The sequence below is a fragment of the Apodemus sylvaticus genome, chromosome 3 (genome assembly GCF_947179515.1).
Source record: "Apodemus sylvaticus chromosome 3, mApoSyl1.1, whole genome shotgun sequence".
NCBI classification, from domain to species: Eukaryota; Metazoa; Chordata; class Mammalia; order Rodentia; family Muridae; genus Apodemus; species Apodemus sylvaticus.
This window is the reverse complement of record NC_067474.1, coordinates 144,277,723-144,296,856: the sequence shown is the minus strand read 5'-3', so window position 1 is coordinate 144,296,856 and position 19,134 is coordinate 144,277,723. Positions and strand designations below refer to the sequence as shown.

Here is a 19,134-nt window from a genome sequence, read left to right as displayed (position 1 = left end):
CCACACCCAGCTTGTCTGGCACTTTTCTCTTAATTGAAACAGTTCCTCCCAGGAGGGGAGGCTCATGAGACACAGGAAGTGAACAAAAGCTACCATTTAGGAAAGCAGAAACTAAAGATTCTTAAGATTTATATAAGGCTGACTGTGGAACTGCTTATACGTTCTGCAGAGAGCCCCAGGGCTACAGCATGGGCAGAAGTGGGGGGGGGGGAGAACAGGGGTGCTCTGTGATGCAGCCATGACCCCTTGTTAGTGACCCAGAAAAAATTCACCAAGATGGGTTCCCTTTTTGGGGTGAGCAAATGTGTGTGTGTGTGTGTGTGTGTGTGTACGCACACGCGCCTCAGGACAAGTTAGGCTCAGAAGCCATCAGCTTGATACCCCAGTCCCACTCCTCTCCTCTCCCCTCCTCTCCCCGCCTCCCCTCCCCATGAGCAGCAGACAGGCTGGAGCAGTGCTCATCTGAGCAGGTTTGAGAAGAGCAGTGCAAACAAATTCAGATTCCAAAGTTCTGTATTTTTTCAAAATAAAGATCACACATTGTTTAGAGACAATCTACACAAGAGTTACAAAAAATAGTTGCCCAGGCATAAGCATACACAGGTTTGTTAATTATACACATATGGTTACAAGTGTGCTTGCAAAAAGTTCATTGGAAATATACACAAGGCTCTGGAAATGTACACCGTGTAGTGTTACAGTCTATATTCAAACGAGGATTGACAGTATGTTACATTCACTTACAAGTAGACAAAATGCAAAATACAGCTCATCTGTACAAAACGGAGGAGTCACTTTACAGGGAGGCGCTGAGCAGGGAGGGGGCAGGCCAAACTTCTGCACGTCCTTTTTTGACTGTCACAAAATAAGCGAAACATTACCTTTTTTTTAGGATAAAAAAAAAAAACACTAGTGTGAACTGAATCATCTGAAGTAACATTTAGAAAGGCTCTCACTACCATCTTGACTAGCTGACAAATAAACCAAGCTATTTTTTTTTTAAAACATTAACTAGGCTGTATAAAGAACATTTATTCCTTCAAAAGAAAAAAAAATTTACTTCTGGTTGAAATTACAATTTACAATATACAACACTATCTGCTACAACCATAAACGGTGGGATATACAGATGCACAGCTGGCTGATTCTCTTCTTACCAAAAACGTGTTCATGTTGATTCAAACTTCTCCACATTTACATTACAGGTATACAAATGTACAATTGTACAATCAAAAGTATGTCCGACTACTAGGGTACATTATAGATACAGATTAGACATCAAAACAAGAAAATACTACAAATCCGTATATATGCAAAGTCTACACAAGTATACACTATGTATCTATAGAAGCCAGATCAGGAGCAGGGCTGGGTATTCTCTCATGCTAGATAATCAGATCCTGTTTCCCAGCGCTCACAGGTGTCCACAGGCAGCGGGCAGCCACGCCCCTGGCCTTGGGCCTCTGCGGTTCCCGCTCCTCCTGGATCTGCACCTACAGCCACCCTCAGCACGAGGCCATCTCCAAAAAAGAGTGTCATAAACTCCATATCACAGGCTGATGCTTTAGCAACTCTGAAACGTTCCCATTTCATATATATATATGTATATATGTATATATATTTTATAAACAGTGTTAAATGCCAGTTTGAGATCATTTAACTAAAATTCAAATTTCCCAGGTTTTTTTTTTTTTAATAAAATGAGGAGGTGGGGAAGAGCTATTTGCAAAACTTGCCACAAGGCAAATGAGTTAAAAACCTTTTTTTGTCTTTTTTTAAAACTTTTTTTGTTAAACCAACCACCCTGAAAGTGTCCACATGTGGAATATAGATACAACATTGAACAAAGCATGTGGCCTCCCATGTACACTGATTACCTATGTACAAGTTCCTATACACCAGTAAACAGCAGGGCAATTAGTCAATTAAAAAAAATAATTAGTACATGTTATGTGTAATAAAATGAAATTTACAAAGGCCTTCCACAAGTGGGTCTGACTCCGGTTGGGAGGAGGAGCAGCCCAGAGCGCTGGTGCCCACTTCCGACTCTGAGCTGGGCACCTCTGGCTGCTGGTTGGATCTGCCAGGGTCAGTGAGGTCAGCGGGACAGGGATGGGTGTACTGCTCAGATGATGCCATTCGGGGGACCACAAATGGGCCCCAAGTCCACGCCGTTCTTCATGTAGTACTTCTCCAGCTTGGCCAGGATGTGCTTGCCATAGGTGTACTTCCGCAGCGTCGCAATGTGTGGCCGGATCTGGAGAGGACAGTGTGGGTGTTACACTTAGCCGGAAAGGCCCTAGGCATCTCAGGCACCTTCCCAGACAGACACAGACGACACATGTATATGGGGAGCGTCATCCTGCAAAGGTACTTTTGTCCTCTTATTGCTAGCAAGCCAGGAGGTAAAGACAGGAGCTCTCGCCCTGAGCACTGACACAGGACAGAGACCCCACCCTCGACAGAATAGCACATGCCAGCCAGCTGCACAGTACCTACCCACAGACATAGAAACCAGGTTGTCTAAACTCACCACCGGATCCCTAACTCCAGGGCACAGGAATGCTTCCAGTTAACAGTGACCAATTGCATTGCCTAGTTTTTACAAGTTATTTTGGAAGAGGAAACCTCAATTGAGAAAATGCCCCCACCTGATTGGGCTGTGTGTGGACAAGCCTGTGACACATTTTCTTGTCACAATTTGATTGATGTGGGAAGGCTCAGCTCACTGTAAGTGGTGCCACCCGTGTGCCAGTGGTTGTTCTGGGTGGAATAAGAAAGCACGCTGAGCAAATTACTGGAACCAAGCCAAGAAGCAGCACTCCCATGACTTGTGAATCAGCCAGTGCCAATAGGTTCCTGCCCTGACTGCCTTGGAGGATGGACACACAAATCCTTTCCTCCTCAGCTGCTTTTGGTGTTGTTTACAACAGCAACAGAAACCCTAACTAAGACATACCTTGGTTCCAGGTCAGAGTTACTGCTGTGACAGACAAGATCATGCTTTAGGGAGGATCGTGGCAGCACCTCAAGTTTGGGCTGGAAAAGCCACTGCATGCTCAGAGCTCAGTGGGCTTCTGTAGGAGCTTGAAGATAATGTTGTTAAGCAGTGCAGACAAAAAAGCATTGCTTGTCAAGCTTCTGAGGGAAGCAAAGGTCTATCGGGGCCATTTAAGTGATATTTTGTTTTAACCACTAAAGTGAAACCTTTGCTTTGCTGCTACAGTTGGTAGTGGTCAGCTGGGGCTGTGACCAAGAGCTCAGCACCCACGAAGCAGAGAGGGGGGGGAGGGGAGAAAGAAGGGAGAGGGGAACAAAAGGGGGAGAGGGGAGAGAGAGAGAGAGAGAGAGAGAGAGAGAGAGAGAGAGAGAGAGAGAGAGAGAGAAAGAGAGAAAGAAAGAAAGAAAGAAAGAAAGAAAGAAAGAAAGAAAGAAAGAAAGAAAGAAAGAAAGAAAGAAAGAAAGAAAGAAAGAAAGAAAGAAAGAAAGAAAGAAAGAAAGAAAGAAAGAATATCTCTCAAATATCTCTCAGGGTCAGCACACAGAAGCTAGAGCCCAGAAGGGCCAAGAGGCTCCTCGTGCTGCAACAAGCCTTGGTAACAGCTAAGACTCTCTTGCAGGTGGAACTGCTTTTAGGGGGGTCACGGAGCAAAACTGAAGCTTGGCACTGTGGGCTTTGGCAAGAATATTAACACTGGGCTAGCACAAGGCTCAAGATGAATACAGTAAAGGAATATTTTGTATTCCTTGTATCTTGGTCATCCTGATAAACCCCTAGACACAGTAACCATGGGACTTTGTTTATTGCCTTGTTTGTTCCTTGACTACTTTGTCTTTGACCTAGAACTGTCCCTATTTTTTTGTATATACCCAGAATGGTATAACTGCAGACTGAAAATAAGTAAACCCCCCTCAGCACTGGCTCGAGTCACATTACACTGTTGTCTAGGTATCTTTCTTTAATTGTCCCTCCCTCCAGACCCTGTTGACTGACTGACTGACTGGCCTGGCCTCAGCTGTGCAGTGAAGCCAGCTATGCCTAGGAGAGGGCTGTGGGGGTCCTGTCCAAGCCTTCTGGGGAAACCCAAAAGATCCCGGGTGAATTCCACCACTCTGACACTGAGCTTCACACTGTTGGAGTTTGGTTTTGCTCTGGGCAACTGTGCCCTACTCTGCCTTCTTGGAATAAGAAAGGATTTAACTTACTTTACTTTTACAGGAGCCAGCTGAGAGACTTTGGAGTTTTAGGGACTATGGATATTTTAGAGGCCTGAACTTTTAAAGAGACTTTGGACATTTTAAGGAAACTGAACTTTTAAAGTATCTGTGAAGACTGCAGGGCTTTAAACACTGCAATGTTTTATATTGTGAAGCTAATATTAATATGAGATCTTGGAGATGAACAAGGGATTGTATTAAGCTGACAAGGGATGACTACTTTTTAATATCAACATGATATAAACTAATTACTTTAGAAGGAACCTTGACTGAGAAAAAGCCACCACCTGATTGCCCTGTGGGCAGAACACCCTGGGCAGTGGTGCTGGTGCTCTAAGCTTCAGACTGAAAAGGCAAGTCAGCAGGCAGCGCCCCTCCTTGCCTCCAGGTTCCTGCTGTTAAACTCCCTCAACAATGGAATAGGCTACGTGTTTTAAAGATGAGATAACCCCTTTGCTTCCCAAGGTGCTTTCTCACAGCAATAGGAACTATTCCAACTAAGATACAAGGAAAGAATGAACGAACGAATGAACAAATAGAAAAAGAAAGAGACAAACAGAGAGGACGGACACAGAGCCAGTGCAGCTAAAAGACAGGGTGGCTCTGTCATCTCTCCACAGATAAACTAGGGATAAGGAATAGCAAAGGTATCACAACCCAGAAATCCACTCTTCCAACACTGATGTCACACGGTATCAGTCACCACTCCCCAGCCTCCACACCCCATGCCTAACTCCTCCATCCTGAGCTCTGGTCACCCCTGTGGATATTCTTTTGTGCTCCCCCCCACCCTGTCCTGGATCTATTCCTGTGCACCCAGATGAGAGGGGGCCTCACTTGGAGCTCAGAGTCAGCTACAGACTTCCTTCTGCTCAGTTATTAATCTTTCCATCCAGGAAACAAAAGATGGGGTAAGGGGCATTTTAACTGTGTTCCCAACTCCAAATCATAAAAATCTCAAGGAGTATCATGCCAAAGGAGAGGTGTGTTGCCCAGGCGAAGCCTACAAGGTCAGCAGTTAGTCTGCTCAACTGCTAGCCCAGAGCAAGGGAAGGACCAAGGAGCTCTAGAAATTGCTATGAACCCACACAGAACAGGCCAGGAAACAGCACACCTCCATCCAGGTACCTACAGGGGCAGTGGATGGTAACAAACTGTCCTGAGTTCTAGGTAGCAATCTACATACCTTTCCAAGTTTGCCTATCCAAAGGACCCAGGAGCGCTGCATCCCCAGGTATGGTAAGAACCCTGTCCTCAACAAGGGCTACTCAAAGACTCAAGCATTCTTGCTTTGCACCATATCCCTCCCAATATGAGTGCAATCTGGCTTTCCCCGCTCTTAACCTTCACACATACCCCTCCAGCTCTCCAGGCCTCCTGCACTCCATTTTTAACTTGACTAATAAGAGGTGAGTGAAAGGGATTCCTTGCTCTTAAGAGGTGAGTGAAAGGGATTCCTTGCTCTCCCCTGACATGGCCTAACTGTATGCAGAAAGTTCCTGGTCTCTTGATTCCAGCTTCTACTGGAAATCAGTCTGAAAAAATTACTAGCTATCAGCGCAACTGCTTCTGTGACAGGTTCCCTGAAGTTACAGTGGTGGTGCATAGGCAGGACAACTGTTTAAAGCATAGTCCTGGGTCTGAATGATTGTTCGGTGGTAAAGGCACTTGCCACTAAGCCTGATAACCTACAGGCTCCATCCTCAGAGCCCACATGGTAGAAGGAAAGAAATCAAGTAAGCTGTCCTCGGACCTTCACATGCATGCAGAAGCACACACATAAAGTAAAATTGAAGGTAAAAATAAAAATAGAAGTCTCCTCCTCTCTGCTCCCCAAGACTTCATTACTGTGCGCCCCCTTCCTCTACTTCTAGCTCCTACATACACCAGCCTGCCTCATAGCACCTTCTTACATCAGCAAGGTGTGAGACTCAGCCTCAAGTGCCGTGGGCTCCACCAGCCTCAAGTGCCACCATCTGCAACACTGGCTGATAGTGGAATTGGTCTCAATCAGAGCTGGTGGGATCCAGAACTGTCTGGCTCAGAACGAGTCCATAACAAAGATTGTCATAATCGAACTCTGTCCTCAGTGAGGGCAAGTGGGTCATCACTGCCAGACAATAGCAACCCCTCCGTGGAGAAGGCCGAGGGAGCTCAGAGCACCAAGGCTGAGGAGTGTGGGCCAGGGGTCTTGATGCCACCTGGTACCAATAGCTGTGGTGTGCCTTCCCTACTTGTGGGCCTCTTGGGTGACTCCCCCATCAACTCCCGCTCTCAGCTTAGGCCTTTGCTCCCTTCTCCTGTCTAACGCTCCCCAGCCTTGATTCTGCAGTGGAAGGGTGAGGGTCTCCCCCACGGGCAGCACTGCTTTCCACTATTCCAGTACAGTACCATGTGGGCCAGTGGCAGGGACAGGCCTTAGTCGTGTCCGAGCTGTCCACCACTGACACACAGCAAGCAGGCTTTAGCATGTGATCAGTGAAAAAGACGAGGAGTGAAGGAAGATGGCACAGGTTGAATCGCAGTTCAGGTCTGCTGGATGCTCAGTGCTACTAGGACAATAAGCAGATTTTATCTCCTGTAAAGGCACAGCAGGAAGGCGTAATGGAATGAGTAAAAAGAGAAAAGGAGATAGAGGAAGCAGGCTGTCCTCTGGACTGATGATCTGAGCTCAGAGACCAGGGAGGGATTTACCTTACAAACATGTGCAGCGTGTGCCTGCAATTCCAGCATTGAGAAAACTAAGGCAGAAAGACCCTGAGTTTAAGGTCAGCAACAAAGTAACCCTCTCCAAACCAAGGCAGGCTGCGGGTGTGGCTCAGTGGCAGAATGCTAGCACAGCATTCCCAGGCCTACCTCCAGAACAACATTTGAAAACAGGAAATAAGCTTAAGGACCAACACAGTTCAGTGGGTAAAGGTACTTGTCATCAAACCTAACCACCTCAATGTGATGCAGACAGGCACCCTAACATCCACACTCAACAAAATGCTAAAAAACATGTAGCGCACAGGTTTGTATTCAATCAAAATACCCATATCTGTAAGAGAAATGAAAAATGAAGAAAATTAAAGTTAAAAAAAGAAGAAAAATCCCAGAAATAAGACTCCCACAGTGATGCGAATAGGAAGAGCAAGCATAGAAAGTCTATAGTGACTCCACATAGTAAGAGCAGGTGACACAGAACAAGCCTGGCACGAAAACACAAACAAGCCCAATGTCTGCTTTCCTGTCTGACCACGACCCATCTGGTCCTCTACCCACTTTGGGCTGGGACCCAATTTGCTTACCTTGTGCATGACAATCTTCCGCTGCCCTGGCTCAGCCACATCAATCATCTTCTGGACCACGTAGTTAGCATACTGATCCTTCATCATGGTGTATAAGGCACTGTGGGGACCGTCGTTCATGGTGCATACCTCATCAATGAGCACAGCACGCTCTGTACGTGAGGCGTGAGTGACACACTTCTCCACAACATTGCTGTCATGAGACAAATGGGGAAGAACAATCAGAAACCATCCCCTCTTAGGCTACATCTGTCAGGATGGACACTGAGGGGAGATGGCACACATGGGGACTCATTACCACAGGGTCTGGCTCTCAAAAATCCAGATTTTGATCAGAAACACCTGGGGGTGGGGGAGGAGCGTGGGACCAGCAGTGAGTCACCTGAGTCCCAGTGTTCCAGGAGAGGGGCCCTGACCTGCTCACACAAGACAGTAATGAGTTTGAGAAGCCAACAGAATGACACAAGGTTCACCACAGAGCTTTCTAAATAGCTCAGCTGGCTACTATTTCAACACGAATCAAGACTCAGGACGATGTCCTTGCCATCAGTGAGCCCAGGTTTGGCTTGTCACAGCTTCCTTTCATACAGGACACAGACACTGGGACATGGCAACAGTCCAGTTGGCCCACAGTACTGTCGACTGCTCATCTAGGAAAGCAGTGAATAAAGAAGAGCATCCACAAAGGCACAGCTTTCTAACATTAATGCCTCCCTCCCTGCCACATGATGGCCAGTCACCAAGTAGAGCGCTCCCTGGTATTGACTGCCTGCCTTTATCAGATGACACGTACACTTCACCTCAGTTCCATAGGCACAAAGCTGTGCCAGTCAACCACAGCAGAGTGTGCTATGTGAGCCACTGTCACTGAGCCCAACACCCAACACTAAGTACTAAGTTGGCGGGAACTGGGGCTCTGCAAAGGAGGAGAGAGCTGGATCCCAAATCCTCAAGGAAAAAAGACTAAAAAGAAGCCATGCCTACCTAAAGCAGACCTTAAACTCAAGAAACACAACTCCAAAGGTGACCCCAGCAGGCATATGGCCTGCCAGTCTCTCTAGACCAAGTCACACATAAGTGCTTTGGTTAATCTACTCCATCTAAGCTCCAAATGGGCAGTACGGAAGATGTGCATGAACACATGAACACACACACACACACACAGTTTTTAAAAAGATTTTCCTAATTAAAAAAGTGACTGTTAATAAATAGAAATGTAAGAACCTAAGAACCTACACCCACGAGTCAAGCCATCTGTCTAGCCAATCCCATAAAAGCTCCAGGGAAGAAAATACTGGAAAACTAAGCAGTATTATGTTCTATGAACAGCGAGAAAGAATGAATCTGCTCAGAAGACCACAGAGCTAAGGCATGGGAGGCCACGATCTCCCAAGCCTGCCCCTCTGCCCCTCTCAGGCAATGCCCACCCCAAAGGAGGAAACAAATGGGCCAAAGGACAGTGTGTCAGAAACAGCCCTTAGATTTCCATGGCAACTGCAAAGGAGTAGAAAGAGCACTTAACATACTACTTGACTTTTACAGCAGACAATACTTTAAACAAAACAAAACCAAAAAACGTTTAAAAGAGTTTGATACCCAGAACTTTGAAGATGGAAAAAGAAACAACCCAGTCCCCCAGGTTGTCCTCTAGCTTCCTTACATAGACCCGGTGTAGTGCACATGGGCACAGGCACTCACGCACACACATACACACACAAGTGAATGTATGAACTTAGGGAAAGACTCTACAGCTGGAGAGTTGCCCAATCCTTGCTCCCCAGAGCACACACCTTGCAAACTTGTGCTGACTCAATACAAGTACATTGCCTCGGATCTCTGCTACAATTTTGCTTTTATCCTCAGGACGACCATGCTCCAGCACATGTTGGATTACATAATTTCCATACTGATCCTATTTGAGAAGCAAAAAAAAACAAAAAAAACAAAAAAAACAAAACGGGGGGGGGGGGGGGGGGGGGGAAACAAAGAAAATATACATAAAAAACAGTTCTGTGGCTTACTAGTCCTCCATCTAACTACTGTCTATCACTCTTGTGAGTCAAAGGGGCGGGACAAGGACATAACAGCACTGAAATGCATATGAATGGGAAGAAACCTGCAAACAATTTTTAAATAGGTATTACCAATTTTTCTCTTTCATTACAAAACAAGAACACACTGTTACAAGACAGCAGGCTATTTTTCTTTATATATTTATGGACTTATTTTCTAGCTGGGCTTTTCACAAATTGCTTAAATACAAAAAAGTATTTCTATAATTATTTTAGAATTGGGAAGGAGTGTTTGGGGAAGAGAGAAATGTTTACCTCTAATAGAAAGTGTAAAGGTTTTGCTTGCATCTTTCTAAAACTCAGAGCTGTTCATTACTGTATTAGTAGAAGAAGCAAATACCAAAGAAGAATCAACCATTTGGTTTGTGTACCAACGGAGTCAAGACCTTCAACCAACTTGCAGGCCATGGTTTCAAATCATTGTCTATATCTATATTATGTGTCTATATGGAACACACAAAGATGTGATGGGCATTGATGCTAAGACTGTCTACTAATAAAGCACACCCTCCAGGCCTACAGGCATCTGCTGAGGTCTGCAGCTCCTCTTCCAACAACAAGAATACCTGCACAAGCTGCTCTGTGTGCTGGTGGAGCTCCTCGAGGATAGGCAGGGTTTGATCAGGGAGACAGTGCTCTAGGATCCTCTGGATCACCCTACAGCCATAAGGGTGCGTAGACAAAGCAAACACCTGAAGCAGACAGATCCAAGACAATCACTTCAGTGTGGTCACATAACTGCCCCACCCCTCTTGCTTCAGAGATAAACTTAACCCACTTATGTTGTTTAGAAATTCGTGTAAGTATGTAAAGTAACTGAAATGAACTTTTCCAAGAAGCCTAAAATGAAATGGAAATGTGTCAAGGTGATGCAAACTCCTCCGGAGGCAGAGGCGGGTAGACCTCTGAGTTCTACAACAGCCTGTTTTAGAGGCAGAGACGGGGATTTGCTCCAGGGAAGCCAGGGTAGCAAAACTAAAAAGGTTCCAGGAGGAGCTTACTGGTGCAGTGCTTGTCCAGCATGCAGGCATACCACAAAGAAGCCCACATACCAGTAATGGGGATTAAATCTAAATGTTTCCATATAAACAGACAGCTGCACAAAAGGCTGACTGGGGTGCTATTAAGTTCAAAGCAATATGATGTCCAAAAAGAACAGAGGAGTGGCCCCTGGTTCTGGAAAGACTCAATGCAACAGTATAGGGGAATACGAGAACAGGGAAGTGGGAAGGAGTAGATGGAGGAACAGGGGGAGGGAAGAGGGCTTATGGGACTTACGGGGAGTGGGGACCCAGAAAAGGAGAAATCATTTGATATGTAAATAAAGAATACATCAAATAAAAAAATGCATGAGCATCTTTGACTTGACTTTTGTGCTACTCGGGATTGAACCAGGGGTTCTTTGTTGTGTTAGGCAAGTACTCCACCACTGAGCTGCAACCCCAGCATACATACTCAGGGTTCTGATTCTGGCTTTTCCTAGCTGTATGTATGGAAGTACTAATGTGACCACAAGAGTTAATGTCTTTAATCCCAGAACTCAGAAAACCAGGATAGGAGTATCATGAGGTTCAAGGCCAGCTAGGTCTACATAATGAGTCTGCCTCAAAACACCAAAGGGGGAAAAGATGACGATTCCTACAAGTAGCAGTGGCAGCACTGCACTGAGAGGAGTGCTTGCCTCCCTTGGGTGTCAGTGGACCAAGCAGTCTCATCTCACTAGATGCATGGCCCTGCAGTTGCACCTGCTATTCCAGACAGCACTGCAAAGACACTGCCTGCCCATGGTCTACAACAGCTTGCAGTGGGTGGGTTGGTCTGATGCAACTTGTATTTTAATGCTACAACTGGTTCCTTCGGATGTGGATGATCCCAATGAGAAGATGCTCACACGTACTCAAGTGATGTCATGCGAACCTTCTCCCTAATGTAACTGGTCAATAAAAGGCTAGAGCCTTGGACTAGGCAGTGGAGGGATTAAGGTAGGACTGGAAGTCGAAGGCATGAAGGAGGAAGACGACGGAGGGGGAGGAAGCCGCCATGGACAAGAACCATGTGGCTAGGAGAACAGTTAAGTAGCAAGGGGCTTGACAGCTAGGGGATAAGTTGGAACAGCCCTAGATTTGCCCAATTTAGGCAAATGGATTGTGTGTCTTTTATATGGACTTATTAGGAACATAAAAATTCTAACAACAAGCAGCTAATTTCAGTTGGCACCATATAGACTAGGACTGTCTCCAGAGTTCCCTATCTAGAATATCTACCCGGCATGCTGCTAGCAGAGTGTGACATTTTTAAACCTAGACGGTAGCTCACAAACATCTACACTGCATATTTATTTATTTGTTTGTTTGTTTATACATACATACATACATACATACATACATACATACATACATACATACCTCAGTGTGCCTACTGCTATTTAAAACATGCTAAGTAGGTCTCTCACCAGATATAATTGATAGCCAAGTGCTAGATCAAAGAAATACAAATACTGAAATCTAAGATGACCGAGTATCGTTCATTTCCAAAGTGGCTGAAGCACATATCCAAAGCACACCACAGTGCACTGTGGAAACTACCTGTCTCTGGGCCTCGTTTTCACTTCCCTCCTAACTAGTCGAATACATGTTTTCCATATCAACTGGTAATCTGGGCTTCTGTAAATGTTAATTCATCTTTTCTCCATTTCTCCCACCACATATTGTTTTCTTGGATTGTAGTAGTTCTTTATTTCTCTAATCTAGCTGCCAGCTCTTGCTTGCAGTTTCAACCGGAAGGCATTCAAGCCCTGGTCTGAGGTGGCAGTGTGGCTGCAGCTGCAGGCATAGGTTCCTCACCACTCCCTCAAAACAAAAACAAAAACAAAAACAAAACAAAAACAAACAAACAAACAAAAAACCCACAGCAATCATTTTTATCCTTTGTTTTACTTCTGGTGCATACTGTTATTAATTTGTTTTTATATATTAAATTATATACATTTAATTTTTTTATAGAATTCATTTGTGTGCGTGCGCGTGCCCAACAAAGCCAGAAAGAGGTGACTAATCCCCTGGAACTTGTTACAGATAGTTGTGAGTAGTCACATGGGTGCTAGGAACCAAATCCAGGTCCCCTGCAAGTATAACAAATGATCTTAACCACTGATCAAAATCTCTCTAATTCCAATAATATTACAACAACTCAGTGAAAGACTGTGCCTCCATCCCTTCCCTCCACTAACCCTGGAACTCCCAGGAAGCCCTGGGTCCTCTGTCATGCTAAGCATGGGGTAAGTGAACGAGACCCCAGTCCTGAAAGGCCGCTAAACCATGCTTCCATTTAAGCACTTCTTTGAGAAATATTTCCTCCTTAAAAAAAAGAAAGAGTTTCAAATGCTTCAAAAGGAAATTTGATTAATGCCCTATCCCATTAACTACAGCAAGATGGGAAAGCATTATTTTTGGCAAAAAACAAAAAAACAAAACAAAACAAAAAAACAAAAAACAAAACAAAAAAAACAAAAAAACACAAAACAAACAAAACAACAACAACAACAACAACAACAAAAAACCCTAACAATTATATTCAAATTAGAGCCACTCAGAAAATTAATGGACTAAAGTGACAATTTAGTTCAGGTATGTTCACGCCCACTTGGAAGGCTGGCATACTACCAATTGGGGCCTAGCCTGGACTACATGGCAAGATCACAGTTCCAACAACAAAGCAGTGATTGTGCCTGGAGGTGAATGTTTTATACATTTCAACTACTCATGTTCTGCACACTCTCAGAGGGCTATAAGCAAAGATACTTGGTTATTTTTAAAGATCCATTCAATCATGATTTATAAGATTCTATCTTAATTTTTTAATGTAACAAAAGATTTTAAAAACCAGGATAATAACTAGCCATGGGAAAAATAATCCTTCAGATATTAATACATCTTATCAGTTCTGCTGCCAATGGCAGACCCCCAGAGAGTAAAGGGAAAGGTCACATGTTCAGGTTGATGCCACTGCACATGACTGCTTCTGACTGCAGAGTGAAATAAATGCTGACAACATGACCCTAAGTGACTTACCTGCCCCTTGAATGCATCAATGATAAACTGCAAAGACTGGGGCTGTACACATTCAATGCACTTCTGAACCACATGGTTGCCGTTCTGGTCTTTCACACACTTCAGGACATGGCCATCTAGCTCCCGCACCATCTCGTTCTATTGGAGACAAAGATGAAAAGGCACCACCAGAATCACAGCCAGCAAACATCCAGACAGTCCCTGAGACCTACTAAGCAGCAGCCCTGCCCAGATCCACGACAAGCAAAGTCAACTATAGCCAGGCAGTATCACAGCAAGTGAGTGAAAGCAGGTGGGACATAAAGCGATATCAAACAGACTTGCCGAGGCTCTAACACCTCTAACACCTGTAACTCCAGGAGCTGAGGTAGGATTGGAGCTGCTACACAGCAACTTCTAGGCCAACCTACACTATACCTATCAAAACCTATTTTTAAAAACATGCCAGGGTTTGATGATACAACTTGTACTTAAGTGCTGATGGGACAGGATCAAGAGTTCAAGGCCAGTTTATCTACAGAGTGAGTTCAAGGCCGACCTGAGCTACAAGCAACCTAAAACCTAACAAAGTCTCTTCAAATAGAAAATAGTCAAGAAATGTGCAGGATTGAAACGCTCATACAATTCAGCACACTTATATGCTGATAACCATGTAAGCTTCTATCATTAAGAGTGCTTCATCTAGATTTTAGCCAGGTGAGAGAGAACCAAGAGTTGAGTGTACTGTCGCTCCCTCCAAGGTCACATAGGAAACACAGGAGCAGACAAATTACAAACTTGTTCAAAAAGACCTGGACTGCCAAGCCTCACACCCGAGAAATGGGATGCCAAGATGCAGTGGTATTTGTGAGGAAACCACCTGTTGATTATGTAATTTACTTCAACCCTTCCAGCCACAGAAAAACAAACTGACAATTCAAGTTACATATTTAAAACATAAAAAGCCAAGTATGGTGATTTAGCCATGTAATTCTAGCGCTTGAGAGGCAAAGGCAGGAGGAGGACTGCCTCAAATTCAAGGCCAGCTGAGGATACACGTCCCAGGCTTGCCAGGACAGCCATTGGTGGTGATGGTATACTCCTAGGGAGACCAAAACAGACTGTTAAAGAACCCAAGAGGTTTATTGTTAAGCTAAACATGCTAAGAACACATCTCAAAGAACTCCAACCTCCGGTGGAGTCAAGGGTCACAGGGACAGACAAAAAGCGATAGAATACAAATTTCAGAGCAGTCGCAAGATGGCTCGCAACGTCTGACTTTTCCATCAAGGAGCACTGATTAAAGCCAGCAGGAATGGTTGTCTCAGTTCATTAACGGGGTCTACACAGCGAACAAACAGCAGCTAGACAGACAATGCAGAACAATGGGTGTCTGGGTATCTGCTGGAACCAACTGAGATTCTTCTGACTGGAGTCTTTTGCATGACACTACCTGCCTCATATCTCCTATATGGAAATGAAGAATCGGGCTAGCCCGGCATCTGCTCCCCAATTCCCCTGCTGGTTCTATCCGTACCTCTCTGTATTTCTGCTAGAATGCCACAGTCACTTTTACATGGCACCACTCATGAACAGTGACTGGATCCCTGAGATACTAACTGCAGAGCAAATGAGATATCCTCCAATAGCTATTCATGATCACAATGGCTTAATCCAAAGGAGCATTTACTAACCCAACATCAGAGAAGAGCCTTATTTTTGGCCAGGGATACACATACTCACAGAACTGATAAAACTTGTCTACTAAAATAAAGCATATTCCACAGCAGAAAAGTAGTCCAAGGTAGCACAGAGAAACAGGGCTATTAAAAGGACAAATGTAAGAACTCTGCCTGATGGCACAAGCCCATGACCCCAGCTCCTCAGGAGGCCAACCTAAGTGGGAGTCTTTCAAGGCCAGTGGTGGGCAGTTAGTTACCCAACCTGCATAAAGCCCTAGCTTCAACCCCAGCATTGCTACAAAAGTGGGAAGAGGAAGAATCAGAGAAAAGGACAGAGAGGAAAAGAAGAGCAACAGCTTCTGGGAAAGACATGGAAAGATGAAAAGTTAGCAAAACGACTGCTCAGTAAGGAAGGGGAAGAGGGGAGAACACAGGAAAGTGTCGAAACAGCGAGTGTCTTTTGGTAAGTAGCTATCATGATAGAAGAGAAAGAAGCTTCCATGTGTGGGAAGAAAAGCAACAGAATTAAAGATGATTCACTGAGCCACAAAACCCCGAGGTTATTAAAACTCACAATGCCTGAGTGAATGACAGATGACAGTAAGTAACAGACGCCAGCCTCAGGCTGCCTGTGATTACAAACAGCACCTTTCTGGGAGGGGGTGGGAGCAAGGCTGGCTATCTAGCTTTCTATGGGTGGCTTCAAACTTGGGGTAATCTTCAAGCATCCAGCTCCCAAAGTGCTGGGATTCCACTATGTACATCCACACTCAGCTAGATGGTGCTTTCTGATCTCTTCTGCACATCTATCTGGCCCAGAGGTCTGTCTCTAACCACACCCACTTCCACAGCATTTTCGGACACCAGCTATAAGGCTCAGCCTCAAGTACTGTAAGCTTCACTGGCCTTCAACTGCCACCATCTGCAACACTGGCTGATAGTGGAATTGGTCTCAATCAGAGCTGGTGGGATACAGAACTGTCTGGCTCAGAACGAGTCCATAACAAAGATTGTCATAATCGAACTCTGTCCTCAGTGAGGGCAAGTGGGTCATCACCGCCAGACAATAGCAACCCCTCCGTGGAGAAGGCAGAGGGAAATCAGATTTACCTCCCTGTAAAACTGTAGCCACTACAATGGAACCAAAGAGATGAGGCTGCAAACTAGCTGATCCATTAGAATCTTATAAACTAATTCCTGCTTGCTGTGTCGATGGAGAGCCACAAACACAACCATAAACCAGCAAAGAACCTCCATACTGACAGTCTTCACCATTCACTGCGAGAACCACAGAGAGACACCAAGAGAAAAGTGAAAAGGAAACTTACAATTACCTGCTGGTCAGAGGGAATAAATTCCAAAGCTTTCTGGATGACTCGGCAGCCATACATCTGCAGCGCCAATGATAGGACGTGGCCTCGAATCCGTTCTGCCAAAGCAAGCTTCTGTTCATGGCTGCCAAACTAGACATGAGGTATGAGACACTATTACTTAAGTAAAAGAGAAAGACCAAAGAAAACAAAGTTTTCCTTAACCTGTGTTACGCCCAGCCTCTACCTCTTGCTGTCCTGCTGCCTATAATCAACCATACCTCAAAGAGCCCTGAGGAATTAATGCACTAGCATTCATTTCTGAAGGGAACCAAAACCTGTTACTCCAAGTCAGCATAGGGATGGGACTGTCTTCAAGGTTCCATACACCTAATTGTGTTGCATAGGCAGACATGTGCAAGGTCTGTGGTTGGCAAGCCGTTCACCCAAGTGACTGCCAAGTGTGAGACAATACTCTTGTAGATTAGTGTCTCTCAGGGACTGCTGATAGTAACAGGAAGCCTTTGAAAGGAGAAACCAAGGAACCCAAAAGGTGACATTTGCACGGAGTTCTCCCGAAAGTCGTTTTCCAACCTTGGCTTTTGGTAGTCAGTTGAATACAACCATCAACAGGACTGTCCAAGCCTCTATATTCCACCCATGGGTCTAGGGAAGTTGACCGGCTTGTTCTAAATCACAGGAATATACACACCTGGACGGGTCTAACACTCTAGCCATATAGCCCCCCAACTCAGTGACATAATGGCACTGAAGAGAGAGAATCAGAGAGGCACAGATGCCAGTTTCTTAATACAGCTGAGGACTGAGCAACTGAGTGTCTATGAGGAAGTGGACAGGTAAAGTCTGAGAAAGCAACTCTTAAATCTTCATACAAATAAGAAATTTGCCATGAGAAATTTGCAGATGTTGTCAGATAAGCTCAGAGTTCCAGCAACTGTTCCCAGACCCGATCCTTTCTCTCAGTGCTTCTGTGTCATCTAACAACTTGAAGCTGCTAACAATAATAAGCAATGACAATAACATTATTATAAATGTTAATAAGAATTTTTTAAAAATGCCCAAGTCTTTGAAATTTGAACTTATTAGAGGGAGCAGACAATATTCATCACTAATTTATTCCCAAAGACTCAATCAAGTTAATGGGCAAAGAAGGTGACAAGGCCAAATGACATCCCCACACACAGCCTCGGGCCACAGAGGAACGGCTGAAGCCAACTCCTTAGGCATCTTTCATTGTTTTTCATTTTAACACTGTGTTGCTGTGTGGAACAACTCATGAGACCATCTGAACCACTGAGGCAGAGGCTGCAGAGTGGGCTCAGCACTGAGGGCCAGTGAGCATCACTCTTCCAAAGGACCTGAGTTTGATTCCCAGCACCCACCATGTAGCTCACAACCACTTGGTTCCAGCTTCAAGGGATCTTATGTCTCGGGCCTCCTCAGCCACCCCCCACCCCTGTCCCCATATATTAACATTATTTTTTAAAAACACAATCTCTTTCAGTGCTCCCAGGCAGGGGGGTGTATGTCTTCTAAGAGTTCATATGCTCTGTGCTGGGTCTCTCGTGGAGGCAGTTCCCGCACCATGTTCCCAGAGCATCTCACACATCGAGGATGACAATGGTGACTGTCAAAAAATCCAATGAAAATCAAATACTCTGAAGACTCTCAAAGTCAAAGTATAGGAAAAAAGAAGGCATACTTCAAAGAATTTCTGAATGACGTAATTTCCAAACACATCCACCATAAGTTGGTATGCAGCCTGGAGGATTTCGTTGAAGACAAGCTGGCGCTCAGCTGCTGTGGCACGCTCTAGTTTCAGCTGAATGAATCTGAAGAACAGAGTGGGGAGCAATGAAACCACACAAAGAGGAGACTTGCAAAGATGTAAGGACATCACTAGACATTCGGCCGATAAGCCAAATAAATGCACTGGGTTTTGTTTTGGTTTGGATTTTTTTGCTTGTGTTTTTAGGGTCTCACTATATAGACCAGGCTAGCCTCGTATGCAATAAAGATCATCCTGCCTCTGCCTCCCCAAGTGCTGAGACAGCAGTCCCTCATCAGAAACTTATTCTATAACCCATATCTGTAAAGAGGGTCCTTCTACAGCTTCTGAAATAGTGCTCCCTACTTGACTCCTTCAGGAAATCCTTCACTGTCTCTGCACCTGACCTCTACTCCTCAGGAAAGGCAGCCAGCAGAAGCAGGCAGACCATTAGGAGTTTCCCTAAACACAGAGAGGAGAAAAACCACAACAGAGATGGGATAGAGGATGAGTGACAGACACTATCTCACCTCGCTGGGTCCCTAAGCCCAGTTCCTTCCTCTGGGCAGCTCCTGGAGCAGCAGGGATGCCAGCAAGTGCTAGTCCTGTTGTGCTCCTGGGAACTGGGGATCCACCCGGCCATATGACAGTGTCCCCTTCATAAGAGGCCTGCCTTATAGTGCTGACTTATGCACAGGGCTTCCTGGGAAGACTACTTCTTCAC

The 19,134-nt window shown here is 45.0% G+C and overlaps 1 protein-coding gene and 2 non-coding genes across 23 annotated transcripts in view; all 3 read right to left on the bottom strand.

The window, feature by feature from the left end:
* Positions 1–495: 495 nt before the first annotated feature.
* Pum1 (pumilio RNA binding family member 1) overlaps positions 496–19,134 on the bottom strand; it is a 118,278-nt gene continuing 99,639 nt past the window's right edge. For 15 of the 21 annotated variants that reach the window (XM_052177527.1, XM_052177517.1, XM_052177535.1 and 12 more), the window contains 7 exons: positions 18,345–18,474; positions 16,640–16,774; positions 13,651–13,788; positions 10,147–10,272; positions 9,299–9,420; positions 7,509–7,701; positions 496–2,257 (listed from right to left, as the gene is read on the bottom strand). In XM_052177527.1, coding sequence (XP_052033487.1) covers positions 2,126–2,257; positions 7,509–7,701; positions 9,299–9,420; positions 10,147–10,272; positions 13,651–13,788; positions 16,640–16,774; positions 18,345–18,474 — 976 coding nt within the window. In that variant the 3' untranslated portion in view covers positions 496–2,125. The remainder of the gene's footprint in view (positions 2,258–7,508; positions 7,702–9,298; positions 9,421–10,146; positions 10,273–13,650; positions 13,789–16,639; positions 16,775–18,344; positions 18,475–19,134) is intronic. The other 6 variants (XM_052177519.1, XM_052177528.1, XM_052177529.1 and 3 more) reach the window with 1 other exon arrangement.
* Positions 6,254–6,336, bottom strand: LOC127681884 (small nucleolar RNA SNORD103/SNORD85). The gene has a single exon (XR_007977229.1). It is a non-coding gene; the product is annotated as a small nucleolar RNA SNORD103/SNORD85 (small nucleolar RNA).
* LOC127681885 (small nucleolar RNA SNORD103/SNORD85) lies at positions 16,293–16,375 on the bottom strand. The gene has a single exon (XR_007977230.1). It is a non-coding gene; the product is annotated as a small nucleolar RNA SNORD103/SNORD85 (small nucleolar RNA).